Here is an 18,025-nt window from a genome sequence, read left to right as displayed (position 1 = left end):
AACTCTTGATTCCCAGACTCTATTAATAGGCATTAAACGTCTGATCTACCTCTGAAGTTTGCTGTCCCACTTTAAGTCTGGTTACTGCAATAGTCTCAGAACGCTTTGTTTACTCTTCCTTGAATTCTTCTAAAAATACATTGTTCTCCGTTCTCTTAACTTCATTGTCTTAAGACATTCTTTCTGTCTCAATTCCCTGGTTATCTGGACAGTAACTAGTTATTTGGGAAGCCTGCCTCTTTGCAGCTCCTGTTCAGTCCAGTCTTTCTCCTGGCGGAGTTGAGAGATGTTCAGTCCCTAGTGTCCTTCAACATACATACATAGAAAATAAAGGCAGGAATAGGCCATTCAGCCTTTCAAGCCTGCTCAACCATCCAGCAAATTCAATAGTCTGATCCCACCTCCCCCCACTCTCCACCCCCCCCCCTCCACCCCCCACCCGCCACCACAACATCCCTTTATCCCCAAGAGCTATTTCTAATTCCTTCTTGAAATCACACAACATTTTGGTCTCAACTACTTTCTGTGGTAGTGAATTGCACTGATTCACCACTCTCTGGATGAAGTTTCTATGAGATCCCCTCTCTTCTAAATTTCAATGATTATAATGCTAACCAACTTAGTGTCTTCTCATATGACTGGCCTGCCATCCCAGGAATCAGCCTGGTAAACCTTTGCTGCACTCTCTCTATAGCAAGAACATTCTTCCTCAGATAAGGCCGCCAAAACTGCACACAATACTCCAGGTGTGGCCTCACCAACGCCTTATACAATTGCAGTAAAACATTCCTATTCCTATACTGAAATCCTCTCGCTATGAAGGTCAACATACCATTTGCCTTCTTTACTGCCTGCCGTACCTGCATGCTTTCAGTAACTAATGCACGTGGATACCAAGGTCTCACTGAGCATCCACCTCTCAATTTACATTGATTCAAATATTTATCTGCCTTCCTATTATTGCTACCAAAGTGGATAATTTCACATTTATTCTTATTATGTTGCATCTACCATGCAGTATAATGCAGTTGACAACTGCCAAGAGATTCAGCTGAACTATTAACAAAAAAATATTCCTACCTTAAATGGGCCTTCAGTTGCAACCACTGCTATTTCCGCTGGCCTATTTAGTCTTCATGACATAACCCTCTCCAAACACAATAGAATCACAGTTGAATTTGAAACCAGTCCCCACACATACAAACAGCTTTGTCCAGCATGAATCTAACTATAGGTTTTACTCTTCCAGGCACACTTAAAACTATAACTGATTTCTAATATTCGGCAATACCCATATACATCCCTTAAAACGACCATATTTTCCTAACACCCTTGTCCTTCTTAATGGTACTGATGATGTGTTTGGAAGGTAGTGTGTGGAAGGTGCTGTCCAAGGAAGCTCAGTGAGTTGCTTAGGTGTCATGTTATATCAGTTCTCTCTATAGTAAGAGGCGTTTTTCAGGGCTTAACAGATATGTTTGTACTGAATAGTCCATATTTTCACATTGATAGACTATCAGTTCTTTCTACATAAGTGTGACATAACATTGTTGAGCAATACACAAGCCATCGTATTTTTCATTTGATTTTGGCTAAAAATGTTGCATGTTCCATACACTGTACTTTCGGACAACTTGTGTTTTATTTTCTGTATAAAGAAATGATGACAGGCTAGATGTTATCTGAAAACTAGCTGTACAAATATTTGGTATTTGTGTTTGAGTTTTTCAGTGGTGTTAATTTCCTGTGGATCATGACCTCCTGCATTAGCCTTGAATATATTTCCTGCACTTTAGCACTTTTCTAGTTGAGCAATGGGGGATGCCAATTATCAATGAGTGAGCTGTATGGGATACAAAGGCCCACTATCTGTAGCTGCATCCAACCCTGTGAAGTGCCAGAAGTCTTTTGGGCTGAAGCCATTACGAGTTCAATGTTTTGGAATTGGTCCTGTGGTCACTTACAGAAGACTACATCATGAAACAGAACTATCCAGTGAGCCAGATAAGGCATATTCTACACACGTCACTAATGCCAGATGATATGTCCAAGCAGAATTCATTTAACATCAGTGAGTTCTCAGCAGTTCCCCAGCACCTTCCGCCCAGCAACTCAGAACTATCTGCATTTACAAACTGGTTCAAGCTTGCCACAATTACTTGTACTGTTCGGATCCTATAGCAGCAGTAAAAGCATTGATGAGAAATGCCACAATGGCTAGGTTTATGATTTATGTAACAGAGGCTTGCACTTGTGGATGTCACTGATACTTCCTGCATGGTGGCAGCGTTGCAGACAACTTTTCAGCCAACTAACTATAACGCATTACCGATCTGCATATCTGGAGACAAGGGGCTGTTTAAGACATGCCATTGGAAAATACACTGGCTATGATCTATGATCCACAAACAACTCCAGAGTAGCAGAGAGCAGACTGACTCTTTGACCAATACCTGATTTCTGTTCATCACCCCCACTACTGTTACCCATTCACTATCAGTGCCCTATCCTTCTTGTTTGAAACCTTAACCACATCACTAAATTTTCATTCCCATTATAACACCATAATTTAAAACAAAAATGACTCAAGTCATGTATCTCTATGAACCTTGTCTCCGTGTAGTGTTGGGGACCTTAGTTTCACTGTTAGTGCTTTCAGATGGGATCCAGTAACTGAAACAGAACTTAGAGATATCACTTCAGCAAATATTCAACAATCTGATGACTCCATGGTTTGATTCTTAACTTTTCATCTTTTAAACTGATTAAATGGCTTGTTGTTATCTGACAAGTTGTTTTTTAAAAAAGTCATAATTACAGCTGCAATATCATGAGTTATTTGCTGTTCACGCCAAAACAATCTTAATGTATAAAACTGACCATTTAAAAATTAGCTGCACCGCTATTTTGTTAATTCCTAATAACTAAAGTGTTACTACTGTAAAACTAATGTTGAGATCAAGAGGGAAGGGGCCGAATGACTCTCCTCTTGTCCCATTCCTCGTTTGACACAACAGGATTTTTTTAACGTGATATCCTTTCCAATTCAATGAATGTTTGACCATTCACAAGCCATGACTATAAATGACACAAACATGACATATATTTCCTGAACAGAAGTATTCTTTCAGTTGAGAGTGCAACAGTGGGGAATGGCCATTTGTCAATGGGTGAGCTGTATGGGATGCATAGGTCCATTATCTGTAGCTGCATCTAATCCCATGAAGTGCCAGAAGTCCTTTGTTCTGAAGCCATTGCAGGTTGAATGTTTAGGAGTTGATCCTGTGGTTACTTGTGCAAGACGACATCTTGGAACAGAATATCCTGTGAGCTAGGTAAGGCATATTCTCCACATTAAATATTCAATTTATTTGAATTTTTAAAAAGAAAAGAGAATAGCATTTATTATATATAACCCGGTTTAGAATCAGAAAACAAGAATCCCTACAGTGCAGAAGGAGGCCTTTCAGCCCATCAAGTCTGCGCCGGCCGCAATCCCACCCAGGCCCCATGCCCGTAACCCCACATATTTACCCTGTTAATGTCCAGACACTATGGTCAATTTAGCATGGCCAATCAACCTAACCCGCACACCTTTGGACTGTGGGAGGAAACTGGAGCACCGGTGGAAGAAACCCACTGGTTTCTGTGTGGAGGAAACCCACGCAGATACGGGGAAACTGTGCAAACTCCACACAGACAGTGACCCGAGGCCGAAATTGAACCTGGGTCCCTGGCGCTGTGAGGCAGCAGTGCTAACCACTGTGTCACCGTGCCACCCTAGTTTAAGAAAAATAGTAAAAACATGCTCTGACTTTCACACACACTCGAAGCTCACACTTACTCAAAGAGATCGAGATGAAGTGGGAGGATAAATTAAGCAATTGAAAGTCCAGTAAATTTAAAGGGGTAAATGGATCTTGAAGGTTGGTTGTTTGGCTATCTTCAGGCTGAACCCAGTGGTCCTTCTGGCAGTTTAAAGATGTAGGCAGGTGATATATCTGTTTTTCTGAAGATGGCAGCTGTGGGGTTAAGTTCTTATCAAAAATCTCTGTCGATGGCAAATGCCCCCCCTCCCCCCACCCCCAAACACCAACCTTTTCCTTTCATTGCCAACTTCTAAGTTACAGTTCCCAGTGACCTGCAGTATCTTGTGACAGGAATTGATCTACAAGACTTTAACAGTTTCTGCAAGTTAAATGTGAAGAATGTTATAACATCTCTGCTCAGTACTATCCACATCCATGCATTTCCATCAGAGGTTACTTTCTAACCTGCAAACACTGAGGCTAGTTGGGTACTTGCACTAACAGCTCAGCAATGATCAACCAAGTCAACTCCAAGCAGGTTACCTAGAGCAGGTGACTTGGCATATTCCTTATGCTGTATGTAGTTCATCCAGTGAACAGCTAAATTCTAAGATTGCTTGGACGTGGAAGGAGGCGAAAAATAGTTTTTACTATTGGAGTTTGTACATCCCAATATTGCCATTAGTTCCTCCTTGTTATTTGTAACCATCATGAAACTATTGTGTTCTGATGTACACTCTTGGCCAGAATTTTTACTGTGACAGAGAGGCTCACTGTCTTTGCGAAAAGGGCAGATGTGCCTGGAAATCCCCAAACATGATACCTACATTTTCATGGGGGTGGGAATGGGGACAGGTCCCGTTTTGTACATACACGTTTCACGGATGTGGCTACCATTAGAAATCAACAGCTGCTTCCACTCAAGTTGGATTTTATTCCCACAGGTGACTGAGACATGATGTGCGCAGAGTAGCCCTGATAGGAGCAAACTTTCAACTTTGTGCATTGGTTTGGATAGCCAAGGTACACCTCTGGAGAGGTGCAAGTGCCCCTGTGGAAATTGCTATAAACTTGTCTTAACTGTCCCAGGATATACAAAAAAGTCAATTCAAACTATGTTGTTTTAACCCGAGGTGGATCTGCTGCACTCGCAACTGGAGGCCCGAGCGAGGTCAGATGGTCAGAAGGAAGAGCCTGCACTATGTGAACCTGGAGTGAGGAGGAGGAGATGCAGGATGCCCAGGTACTACCCCGCAGGAAGGGTGTATAAACCTAGGACATCCTACCCCTAAATATGATGGAGAACCAGAGCTGAAGATGGCTGAGTCAAAGCCGCAAGGTGTTGACAGATCCATGTCGTATGGTCCAGCAACAATCCATCTACCCCATATACTGCAGTGGCTGTGAAGGTAACCATCACTCTCCTGCCTCAGGATCTTTCTAGGCCTCATCAGAGGACCTGTCTGATATATCCCAGTTAGCAATATACAGCAGTAGTAAGGCTGAACTACTGCTCTTTTTGCCTGTGTGGATGATCACATTACTTGCCCGTTAGATTTGGTGTCTCAGACGCAGAGCCACAGCCTTTGTCCAATTAGTGGGCTTCCCTCAGGTGCAGGGTGTTACTGATTGCACCCACCTTGCCATAACGGCTTCAAATCATTGTTTGGGCATCTTCGTAGACCGAAAGCTCTTGCACTCAATCAATGATTGACCACAACAAGGTTTTCCTTCAAATGCGTATAAGGTCACTTGGCAGTTGCCATGATACATTCAAACTAAAGAGCTCCCAACTCCCTCAGCTGTTTCATTCACCAACACAGATCTGTGGTTGTCTACTCGGGTTTAAAGACTGCCAGTTAACAATTTGGATAATGACCCCCTATCGAACCCCTCAAACAAGTCAGAGTGCATCTACAACATCAGCCATATTGTCATGAGTATCACCAAGCAGGCAATTAACCTTTTAAAAATGCACCTCAGATGCCACGATTGCTCAGGTGGAGCTCTGCAATATGCCCAGCAAGGGTATCGAGAATAGTAGTGGTCTGCTGCATGCTGCTCAACCTTGCACAGCGGAGAGGCTTAGAAATCAATGACGATAATGCTATGGTCAGAGATCCGACATCTGAGGAGAAGGTGAGAAGATGAGGAGAAAGAATAGGACTCCCCTGGCCATACTGATGATTCCCAAGTGGAGGAAGATCGGGAGGTGCCAATGACAGAGTAGCTGGGGGGGATGGCCATGTAGCCAGGGATCATTGCCAGATGTGTCCTTCAGCAAAATGAATTCACACAAGGTCCCTGAATCTCACACTTTCCATCAGCCAGAGCCTGATGAACATTTTACATTGACGCCACAATGATTCGATGATGAGGAAAGTGGTTGGGAACCCCCTTGAGACTGCAACTTCTGCCTGGGCAGCCATGTGGCGCAGTTAAGGGCTCTGTTGGAGGGGCCAGCGATGGCAGGGCTGAGAAACTCCCAGTGCCTTTACCCTCCTGAGTGACCTGCACAGTGCAAGGTTAGCCTTCAGGTGGGGTTGATGGGTCTGGCCACTGCTACGTAGCCGTCACCCATTCCAATAACCTCTGTGTCAACAATGCGATCATCTTGTTAAGAGTAAGTACTCCTCATGTATTCCATGGATGTCAGCACTCATATGCTGAGTGGTCTGATCCAGGTTACTGAGAGAGGCTTGTATCTTACCTTGCCAGACGCTGTGCTTACATTTTCTCCGGGTGCTGCTGCATGTGTTTCCTCATGGGATTGGTCAAACACTCATAGCCAGAGCTCCTGCAGTTGAGTCCCTAGGACAACGTAGAGCTCATGATGGTGATGGACTCCTTCATTCGCAATCCTACAGCTCCCACTGACTTAGGGAACCCCACCAGAAGTCTACACATCTTTTGCTTATTGTCCAAATACTGTGCCCCAAAAGGTGAGTCCTGAGGCTCCATGTTCTTCCCATTGGAGCATGAGCATCACTTTCCTCCCTCCTCCAAGCAGGACTGATGTGCACAGATGTCTCTGACATTGACACCTCCTCCTGCACCCTGCTGTGGTGACTTTCACCTTGTGCCACCAATGCTACAGGTGCACTACAACCCTTGTATCTGAATTGGCAGCGTGTGGCTTAGTCAGAAGCGATGCTGCCTCGGACATCTCTTGATGCCCAAGGGATGATCTGGTACAGGGGAGTGAGGGAGCAGAGCTGGGACCAGTGTGGGGCACAAAAGGAGTTATTTAGATATAGCCTGTCACATTATGAAGACATGCTCTGATGCACACCACTGTCTTTAACTATGCTTGTGCTGCCCATATGATGCGACCCCTCTCATTGTTGCACTCACTCTCATTCCAAAGTCCCCTTGTGCTCAATGCATTGACATCATGATCTCCACCATTAACCCCATGTGCCAAGGTGATTTCAACTGTCTTTAGCACCTGCTAGCTTCACCATCGCCAACAGATAGCTGCTCAAAGACCCGGGCAATCTCCATTGCCATCTCTTCAACAGAGCAAATTCAGACTGATCCACCCCCAGTCTGGGCCACCTCCTTGCTGGTCTTTACCCTTTCCCACGACATGATTTTATGTTAGTCTGCTGTACAGTGCACCCTATTAGATGGTGTAGGAGGGAATGAATGGACTGAGTCTTCCCAGACTGTGTAGAACTTCAACAAAAACGGCTTTATTCAACATGCATGAGGGAGAGCAGAAATTGTGGCTGTAACTGCAGCTTGCTTCCGAGCTACTCTACTGAGCATTGACTCTGACAGATTCTTATACCCGTTTCTTTACATTACAAAGCGTTACATTTATATCAGGTCATCATATTGTAAATTTGAATTCGTTACAGTTCAGTTTTTGATTACATTATACCATTCCATTGTCTTGTGTGCTTTAGTTTTAATTGTGTTCTGGACATCTCCTGTCTACCTGTTTACAATATCAAAGCGTTGTATTTGTCAAACTGATTTAGATGAGGTGTTATTTGTCCCATCTCCTGGATACTTGATTAAGTTTTCAGAGACACAATGAATCCTCTAGACCTTTTGGAGACTTCACAAGTGATATCAATTCTCATACGGATGTTGTGTAACCTTGGAGCGATTCCATCTAGGGTGTGACTGTTTTAGTGCCGTCTGAGATATAGTTATTTGTATTTTGGCCTGTCTGCCTGCAATGAGTACTGTCTGTTTAACCCTTTCCATACATTCCTCTCCTGCTGCAGCCCACACTCCCTGGGTTTTGCCCTACTACAGATGGGTGGCAAGTGGATGTGATAATGAGTGTGGCACCGTTCATCATTCATCCACCCACTGAGTCTTGTCAGCTAACAAAATGACTGCAGAATATCTGTACCCTCTGTAGTGGTGGTAAGGTAATGCCATCTCCATGGCTGTATGTTGTGAATCCACGCCATGTTTCATTAGTTCAGGAAAGTGCACTTTGATTAGATGACAATTTTTTTCCGAGGATATTTCCATAATGGGTCATTCTTTGCAGGGTCAGCTAACAGTTGAACAATATCTACAGAGTTCCCAGTCACCTAATGAGGCAATGACGTCTCCTTTGAGGCACAGGAACTTCACTCTGGACAATTAAACTCTCAACTGGACCTTTCTGAAGAGGCTGCTTTTATTTCTTATCCCGAGTCACTCAACCCAGCTTGAGTCCACCTCCGACCATTCCCTTCTTCCAGGTATGCCCAAATATAATCCACCCACCCCTAGAACCAAAAATCTGATGTTTGGTGAGACACTTATGGAAAGCGAGTTTGCTGAGCAAGAAATTCTCCCACCTCTGTGCACTGGACACACTGACATAAGTCTAGACCACTGTGTCAAGTGACAAGAATAATAGTCTTCTCAAGAATACCATCTGATGCAGAGTACTGTTGGAATTTTACTGTAAAATTGAGTACTTTTTAAAGATAATACAAGAGTTATTCAGCAAGTGCAAAATAACTCAAAATTGATCTGATTTTCAGCTTGCTGGGTGCATGGGTTTCATATAATATCATTAACTGTTTTCTGATTTGTAACAGAATAACCCCTACCTTACAGAACATTTGTGGGTAGAAGAAAGGGAACTATTAAAATCTTATTCAGGATGGTACGATGTGACTATTGGGTTTTTTCATTCTGTACAATCAAATGAAATATTCATTTATGATAGCATCTGTTATGCAATCTGAATATTTAATTTAGGTGTCTGTTTGTGCTCTCCCACGTAATGGTTACACTCTTGAGATAGGTAACAAAGGGGAAAAGAACAATTATTTCCGCTTTGAATTATTGAATAAGATGCATTCAAAACAATATTCCCTTTGGATTGCATTTTGACTCTGCCACCACGAGCCCCACATTAAAACAGCCCAAGCATTAAATCCTTCAAGGTAGTCCAATTGAAGCATACGGTATCTGCTAGAAAATCCTTTACAACTGCAAAGTATATCTGAAAAACGCCTGCAAGCACTGATCTGAACATTCTCCAACCCTGCACACTCAGGCACAGATTGCGCTGGGGCCAGAGAATCGCAGGGGAGGGGACGTAGTGCATTTAGTGCAGGGGAGAAGCCCCTTTTATCGTGATGGCCACACGGAGGGGCTTGGAGGCCATTGAAGCTCCTGGGTAGTCAGTGCCCTGCCATTACCCCTTGGCACTCTTGCAGTGGCACTGCCAGAGTGGCACTGACAAAGGGTAGGGCTTAAAGGGGGTGCGTGGAGGGGATGCCTGAAGATGACAGGATCTGAAGGGGGTGCCTGAAGGGGCAGGGCCTTAAGCAACCCCATAATGAGATATCATTCACTTGGGGGAGTGGAGGTCTAATGCCAGCGAGTATGGATGTGCGGTGGCAGAACACCCTCATGCCTGTGTGATATGGGTGGGGACCATAGGGGTTTTGGGGGTTTGGAGCTGACCCAGACATTTGGTGATGGGGTGAGGCTGCCCCTCCGGGGTCAAGGGTTGGGGATGTTCACCATGTCTGCGGGGGTGGGGGGAGGGGGGTTGCGATATCTGTGGGAAGTGGTGAAGGGGAACCTTCAACTTAACTTAGAGATTGGAGCCCCGATCTCGGAGGAGCCAGTCTTGCCGGCGTCCTTTGGTCCCACTCCAAAAACAATTTAAAATATGGGAGAATTCAGTGAGACTCTCCCCAAGCTCAAAAAGATTTCTCAGTGTGGTTAAATTGAGAACTGAATTGCACCAACCCTCCTAATGGGAATCTCATCTGCTTTTCTGCTGGGGCCAACACATAGAAATGTTTTAGGAGAATTGCACCCCACATCTCTTAAAGAACAGATATAAGAAAGTGTTTGAGGATTTTCTTAAGCGTCTTATACAGTTTCAATATACCTATTAGGATTTAATCCCTCTAATTTCTGGCAATTACCTCTGCCTCAGCTTCTGCTGAAACCTTCAGCATCTTTTCCTTACTTCCAGACTGGACTTTTCCGATGTTTTCTTGACCAGTTTCCCATCTCCCGCCCTCCATAAACTTCAGCTCATCCAGAATTCTGCTGCTCATCTCTTAACTTGCACTGGGCCTCATTCATCCATCATCTGTGTATTCACTGACCTACACTGACTCCCAGTCCAACAATGCCTCAATTTTAAAATACACATTCTTGTTTCCAGATCCCTTCATGGCATCACTGTTCCCTATCCCTGTAACATCCTGTAACCAGTCAGGATTTCTGTCCTCCAATTCTGGTTTCTTGCACACTCCTCACTGTCTTTGTCTCAGCATTACTGGCCATGCCTTCAGCTGCCTCGACTCAAAAGTCTGGAATTCTCCAGCTCTCTCTCCTCAACTTAAGATGCTCTTTAAAACCTATCTCTTTGACCAAGCCATTAATCAATTGTCATAAAATCTCCTTATTTCATTTAAATTCTGTTTAGAAAGCGTTCTTATGAAGTGCCTTGAGATATTTAACTAGATTAAAGCTATATAAATGTGAGTTGTTATTGATGAAACAGTTCTCATACTATGTTTATATTCTTACCCCATTACAGGATTGAAGTGATGCTACGGGAGAGGAGGGGAGAGATTTTGCCCCTGCTTTTGCCGGCTATGGGGGATATTGCACCTGTGTTTGCCGATTATGGGGGATATTGTGCCTGCGTTTGCCGGCTATGGGGGATATTGCGCCTGTGTTTGCCAGTTATGGAGGATCTTGCACCTGCATTTGCCAGCTATGGGGGATATTGCACCTGTGTTTGCTGATTAAGGAAGATATTGCGCCTGTGTTTGCCGGCTATGGGGGATATTGCACCTGTGTTTGCTGATTAAGGAAGATATTGCGCCTGTGTTTGCCGGCTATGGGGGATATTGCACCTGTGTTTGCTGATTAAGGAAGATGTTGCGCCTGTGTTTGCCGGCTATGGAAGAAATTACACCTGCGTTTGCCGGCTATGGGGGGTATTGCACCTGCGTTTACCGGCTATGGGGGATATTGCGCCTGCGTTTACTGGCTATGGGGGATATTGCGCCTGCATTTGCCGGCTATGGAGGATATTGCACCTGTGTTTGCCGATTATGGGGGATATTGTGCCTGCGTTTCCCGGTTTTGGCGGATATTGCGCCTGTGTTTGCCAGTTATGGAGGATCTTGCACCTGCGTTTGCTGGCTATGGAGGATATTGCACCTGCGTTTGCCAGCTATGGGGGATATTGCGCCTGTGATTGCTGATTAAGGAAGATGTTGCACCTGTGTTTGCGGCCATGGAGGATATTGCGCCTGCGTTTGCCGGCTATGGAGGATATTGCGCCTGCGTTTGCCGGCTATGGAGGATATTGCACCTGTGTTTGCTGATTAAGGAAGATATTGCGCCTGTGTTTGGTGATTAAGGAAGATATTGTGCCTGTGTATGCCGGCCATGGAGGATATTGCGCCTGCGTTTGCTGATTAAGGAAGATATTGCACCTGTGATTGCTGGCTATGGGTGATATTGCACCTGTGCTTGCCGGCTATGGAGGATATTGCACATGTGTTTGGTGATTAAGGAAGATATTGCGCCTGTGTTTGCCGGCTATGGAGGATATTGCGCCTGTGTTTGCTGATTAAGGAAGATATTGCACCTGTGTTTGCTGGCTATGGGGGATATTGCACCTGTGTTTGCTGGCTATGGGGGATATTGCACCTGTGTTTGCTGATTAAGGAAGATATTGCACCTGTGTTTGCTGGCTATGGGGGATATTGCACCTGTGTTTGCTGGCTATGGGGGATATTGCACCTGTGTTTGCTGGCTATGGGGGATATTGCGCCTGTGTTTGCTGATTAAGGAAGATATTGCACCTGTGTTTGCTGGCTATGGGGGATATTGCACCTGTGTTTGCTGGCTATGGGGGATATTGCACCTGTGTTTGCTGGCTATGGGGGATATTGCACCTGTGTTTGCTGGCTATGGGGGATATTGCACCTGTGTTTGCTGGCTATGGGGGATATTGCGCCTGCATTTCCTGGCTATGGAGGAAATTACACCTGCATTTCCCGGCTATGGGGGGTATTGCACCTGCATTTGCCGGCTATGGGGGATATTGCGCTTGCGTTTGCCGGCTATGGGGCATATTGTGCCTCCGTTTGCCGGCTATGGGGGATATTGTGCCTGCGTTTGCCGGCTATGGGGGATATTGTGCCTGCGTTTGCCGGCTATGGGGGGTATTGCACCCGCATCTGCTAGTAATGGGGGATATTGCGCCCATAATTGCTGGCTATGTGGGATTTCGTACCCACTTTTGTTAGCTATGGAGGGATTTTGTGCTCATGTTTTGCCGGCTATGGGAGATTTTGTGCCCACGTTTGTTGGCTATGGGGGGATTTTGTACCCAGGTTTGCCAGCTCTGGGGGGATTTTGCGCCCACATTTGCCGACTCTGGCAGGGGGGGTTGTACCCACATTTGACGGCTATGGTGGATATTGTGCTTGTGTTTGCTGGCTATGAGGGAGGGGGTATTGCACCCACATTTGCCGGCTATGGGGGAGGGGATATTGTGGGCACGAAATCCCCGTGAATGCCTGAAACTGAGAATCGCGCTGGCCAGACCTCAGGTTCTGATTCTCCCACTCCTCGTCAATGACATAACAAGTTTTCCACCCAGGAAGATCCTCACTGCATTGTATCCCCCCCCCCCCCCCCCCCCCCCATTGGGAACTCCCCCTTCACCGATGTGACGTCACGTAGGCGAGATTTACAACAGGTTTTTCAAAGCGTGAAGCAGGCCAAGTGAATTTGCTAGGGATGCACAGGTAAGTATAGCTCCGGGGAGAGGGACATGCCTGGGCAGTACCCTGGCACTGCCCCTGGCACCCTGGCACTGTCCACTGACACTCCCTCCTGCACCCTGGCAGTGTTCCTGGCACTGACCCCTGGCATTACATTGGCATCCTGGCAGTTATGGGGACCCATGTACATGGGGCGAGAGGAGTATGTGGAGCTAGGGCCCCGATTGACGAGGATGGTATCTCTGTCTGAAGGGGAGGGTTCTTAGGTGCTTTTTTTGTTCCAGAGGCCCTTTAGAAAGGACGCCCTGACCTCTCGAGTGCCAACGTGGCTCTATTCGGCTCTGCCAGCAAAACGGTGTGAGACGCCCCTCCAGCATTGAATTTAAGTGCTGGACAAAATGGAGAGAAAAGCTAGCTGTGCAGCTGGAGAGCTACACACCGGTTTTCTCACCTGGTCTGGCACTTTAGAAGGAAAATGCTTGATTTCTATTCAAAACCCAGGATAATGGCTGAAATTTTAACGTTGCGCCCAACACGGGAATCGGAGCAGGCAAGGAATGGACCGTGGAAAGGTCCGTCGACCTCGGGCGGGATTTTCCAGTTTCGGGGCGAGCGAGGCTGGAAAATCCCATCCAGTGCATCAGTTCATTTCCAGGCACCTATTAAATGTCCAGAACAAAAAGCATTTGAAGAAAGAACTTATCAGATTCAGGTGGCCTACCTCTTTAAGAAGATCTGTGCCACATTTGAAAAATGCTTCCACAGGAGTGGGATGCTGTAATATTCATGAGTATTCTGCTGCGGCTTGATGAGATGATGTAGGAAGCATTTGCACACCTCCATGTTACACCCACCTTATCATTAGTATTTATATGTCAATTCATTCTGATTATGATGCTGGTAAATGACTACATGCTTGTGGGTGGTATGATTGCCATCTGTGTGGGTAGAAAGTGTTTGTCAGGGTGAAATTATCATCCATTTCCAGTCTGCCTGTTTTAAAAATCTTCAGCCTTTATCAAATTTTAAAAAGAAAGAGTGCTTTTTCATTGGGTATAACTGAAGCTGTGTTTTCAGTGTGCCAGGTCTCTGGGTGGTCAACTCTGCAGCAATTGGGAGGTGGGAGTGAAAGGCAGCATTTTTTCATTATCTGACACATATCTTGTTGATCAGCCAAATCATAGAATCACAGAATCTACTGTGCAGAAGGCCATTTGGCCCATCGAGTCTGCACCAACCACAATCCCACCAATTCCATAACCCCATGCATTTACCCTAACTAGTCCCCCTGGCACTAAGGGGCAATTTAGCATGGCCGATCCACCTAACCCGCACATCTTTGGACCGGGAGGAAACCAGAGCATCTGGAGGAAACCCACGCAGACATGGGGAGAATGTGAACTCCACACAGACAGTGACCCAAGACTGGGAATTGAAGCCAGGTACCTGGTGCTGTGAAGCAGCAGTGCTAACCACTGTGCCACCAGGTCTCTCTTCCATTTTCTGGCAATGTTATTAGGGCTTTTTAAAGACCAAATAGAAGGATTTTTTCATTGAAAAATTAATATATTTTTATGCCATCAGTCATAGAAAATACTTTTTGATGCCATAAAATGCGCCTTTGGTGTCTTTTTTTCCCAACCCTGAGGGAGTGAAATGTTCCTCGGGCTTCCCATCAGATATAGAAGTGTTTTTCATTGACTAATGGTGCAAGAATCTTACGGACTAAATGGTCAACTCCTGTTTCTGTGTTTGGAATTGAATTACCAGGATCTGCAGTCTATTATAGCCTTGTACAGTTTGGAACCTCAAAGCCTGTGTCCATAGTAACATGCCTACAGTCAGTTGCATTTATCAGCCAAACCGTTAGGAAAGTCCCTGACAGGATTTCCAGTCCTGAAGATCGGAGGTGGAAGGGTGCAGAATTTCGAATCACGGACTGGTATGTCAATTTGACATCACCATCCCAACACCCATCTGTATTCCTGGAGGCAGGATGGTGGCAGCAGGGCTTTCTGCCTGCAAGCAGAAGGTAGTAAATTAAGGTGATGAGTAAAAGGTTATTTAAGACATATTGTCCGAGGCAGATTGGATGTTTGCTATTAGCCTGTGGGTCCCCCAAGACGTTAGGGAACAGGTCACTGCCTGGTGGTGGCCTCCTAGTGGCAGACTTTGTGGCCCTCCCTGTCAATTTGTCTTCAGGTGCAGCTACAGGCTGCCCTTTGGAGGACCCTTTCCCTGAGGGAATTTTTTAATTTAAGATTTTAAAAATTTGGAGGGTGAAGCTCCCATCCGAAGGTTTCCACTCTCTCACTTCCCTGAACCACAAGCTGCCGCTGTTTCATGTTAGAGGACTTCCTATTGGTCCGTCAGTTTTGGAGAGTTTGTTTGCCATCATTAATTGGACTATGAGCCCACCCTCTGACCACTGGCCAATTCTGGGAAAAGCACTGACTGTTCAAAAGGTTAAATTAACAGAGGACAATGTTCATTGTTTCTAGGGAAATTATTCACAATTTTCTGATATTTTCTCTACTTTGACAAAGGTTTCTGTGAGTGATTTTCTACTCCCCCCTCCTTCTCCGCTATATATAGATTGACTTTTCCTCCTCTTTACATACTTCTCTCTGTCCCATGATGTGGACTATTCTTCAACATATAATGGTGGTTTTGACAGTGTGCCTTCAAGCTCTTGCAATGTTCTTCGAGCAGCCTATAGAAACTTGGTTTTCAATTTTCTCTCCTTCTCAGTGGCCACCTGTTCCCTGCTCCGCCTGTTGGCAGAGAGCTTTTTGTGCGCAAATGCAGGCTCAGAATTTGAATCTAACCACTATTGGTCTATTGTGCCTATAACCTAACGCCTATCCCATGTGCTGCCCCTTCACTACACAGTCTTTGACACAGAGTTACTTGGTGGGTCCAAGACTTTGCGAATCAACATGCATGGTGTAGAATTATGTAGAATTACAGTATAGAAACGTACCATTCGGCCCGACAGGTCTTTTCTACACACTACCCTTCCCCGCCTTGCTTCATCTCATACTATCAATATATGCTACACCTAGTTTCTCCCTTATATAGTTACTTAGCGTCACCCTAAGCGCATCTATGCTGTTCAAATCAATCACTCCATGTTCCGCGTTCTCACCATGCACAGTACCTGGATCATCTTTGGATTGGGTCCAATATAAGTTTTGGGAAGTATAAATCAGAAGTTTCTACTGATAGGGTACTGGGGAGAAACACCAACACAATCTGCTTTCGACAAGTGCCACAAAATGAAGCTCTGAATAAACATGATTTTGACACATTTTAAATATAACCCAGAATAAATCATTTGTCTCCTCTGCTGACTGTAGTGAAAACAGAAGTACGTCTGAGGCTACATTACCAGACCACACAAAACTCTGCTCTCAGCCTATGGAGTTGCAGCATACATTTGCATCTTTTTACTAAGCAGTGATAAACATGTGATTGCAGGCAAATTATCCAGAGGCATTAGAATCCTTCACGAGAATATCGTAATAATATGCCAAGCAGCTGATCAGTCACACTTATCAGAGGTAAAGCACTAGAAAAAGCTAAGAGCATGCATAAAATATGCTGCCAATATTATGCATACTCTGCAATTATGGCCCAAATATACATATATATATATTTCAAAAGAATTGTATAAATGACATTCAGCTTTCTTCAGTATTAATATTTTCTCATTGCAAGCTCCTACCTCTCTGTAGCCTCGTCTGTAAGATCAACACCTTCAGATTCCACTGCTCCTTTGTTTTCTTTCTCTTCTTCTTTAACGGCGTCTTCTTGCACAGAAATTTTAGCAAGTCCTTCATTCTCTGGCGTGCGTGGCACAGTATTCTGCTGGTGCCATGGCTGACTGTCAGGTCTGCTGTAAATAGGAGCTGGCACAGGTGCCAGCAAACTGTTTACAGGACTACTGTTTTTCCTCACTCCACCTCTGTCCCGAGAGTGGCTTTTCAACCTGTTTTGACCCATGCCACGGTGCTCAAATCCCTCCTGCTGGAGGCAGCCACTGTTACCAGAAGAGCTTTGCGAGGGGTGGCTGAACCATTTCCACCTCAGCCTCAGAATCTGCTTCATGTCAAACTCTTTTCTCCCGGACACAGACATCATTGTCCAAGGCAGTCTTAAACTTGTGGACGTGAGCCTGCTTTTGTTTGTTGTCCACCGTCGCACGCCTCTGCACCAAATCCCCACACTAGAGAAACCAACAAGAACAAGCTCTTTCTTCTCTGAGCCGTACACAGTACAGCTCGCACTCGCTGCAAATACTAAGCTGCTGCTAACAGTGTAGGTGGGATACCATACTGACAGGATGATGAGGTCAGCCCTCAAAACGAGTAAATCAGATTAACACAGGAAGACAGCAACCAAAACTCTAAACAGCAGCTGGTCCTACACACAGTTAAACACAGGTTTAGCAGCACTGTCCTTTGCTTAGCAAGATCCCATCTGTTTAAGGAAATACAAGCTGTAATATAAGATCCAGGAAAACATGCAATAAATAAAGTACGAGGCTTGCATTTCCCGGGAGAAGTGCATGCAGCCTGTTCCTTTTCTATATGGCACTCACATGAACTCACTAAAGGATTGAGACAACAACAAAAGCATTTATTTTTGGTCTGGCTTTAATGGTTCCTTGACTTGCCTTAACACTTTCTTCACTGAAGAAAAGGGGTCAAAAGACAAGTGTCAACCCCGGGCACACACTAAATAGCAGTTTGAAGTGGTGAGAGGGGAGAATGGTCTGAGTCAATTAGGATGTTTTGTGATGTGATTAAACTGGGGCAAAGGCTGTTTAAATCTTGCAGAAGTGTCATTGATCGAGCACAGTTTCTCTGCATGATGTACGATGTGAAGGAATCACTGAGAGCAGGTTAAAAATAGCCAAAGATGTGATTTCTTCCGACACACAATATCAGTTTTGATTCATGGTTTTCCAGTTTTTTC

At 45.0% G+C, this 18,025-nt stretch overlaps 1 protein-coding gene across 2 annotated transcripts in view; it reads right to left on the bottom strand.

Moving 5' to 3' along the window:
- LOC144492962 (kelch-like protein 4) overlaps positions 1–17,328 on the bottom strand; it is a 158,774-nt gene extending 141,446 nt beyond the window's left edge. For both annotated transcript variants that reach the window (XM_078211671.1, XM_078211672.1), the window contains exon 1: positions 16,773–17,328. In XM_078211671.1, coding sequence (XP_078067797.1) covers positions 16,773–17,188 — 416 coding nt within the window. In that variant the 5' untranslated portion in view covers positions 17,189–17,328. The remainder of the gene's footprint in view (positions 1–16,772) is intronic.
- Between the last annotated feature and the right edge of the window lie 697 nt (positions 17,329–18,025).

This window comes from Mustelus asterias, chromosome 4, assembly GCF_964213995.1.
Source record: "Mustelus asterias chromosome 4, sMusAst1.hap1.1, whole genome shotgun sequence".
Lineage (NCBI taxonomy): Eukaryota > Metazoa > Chordata > Chondrichthyes > Carcharhiniformes > Triakidae > Mustelus > Mustelus asterias.
Note: the sequence above shows the minus strand (reverse complement) of the source record. Positions and strands in the feature narration are given on the sequence as shown.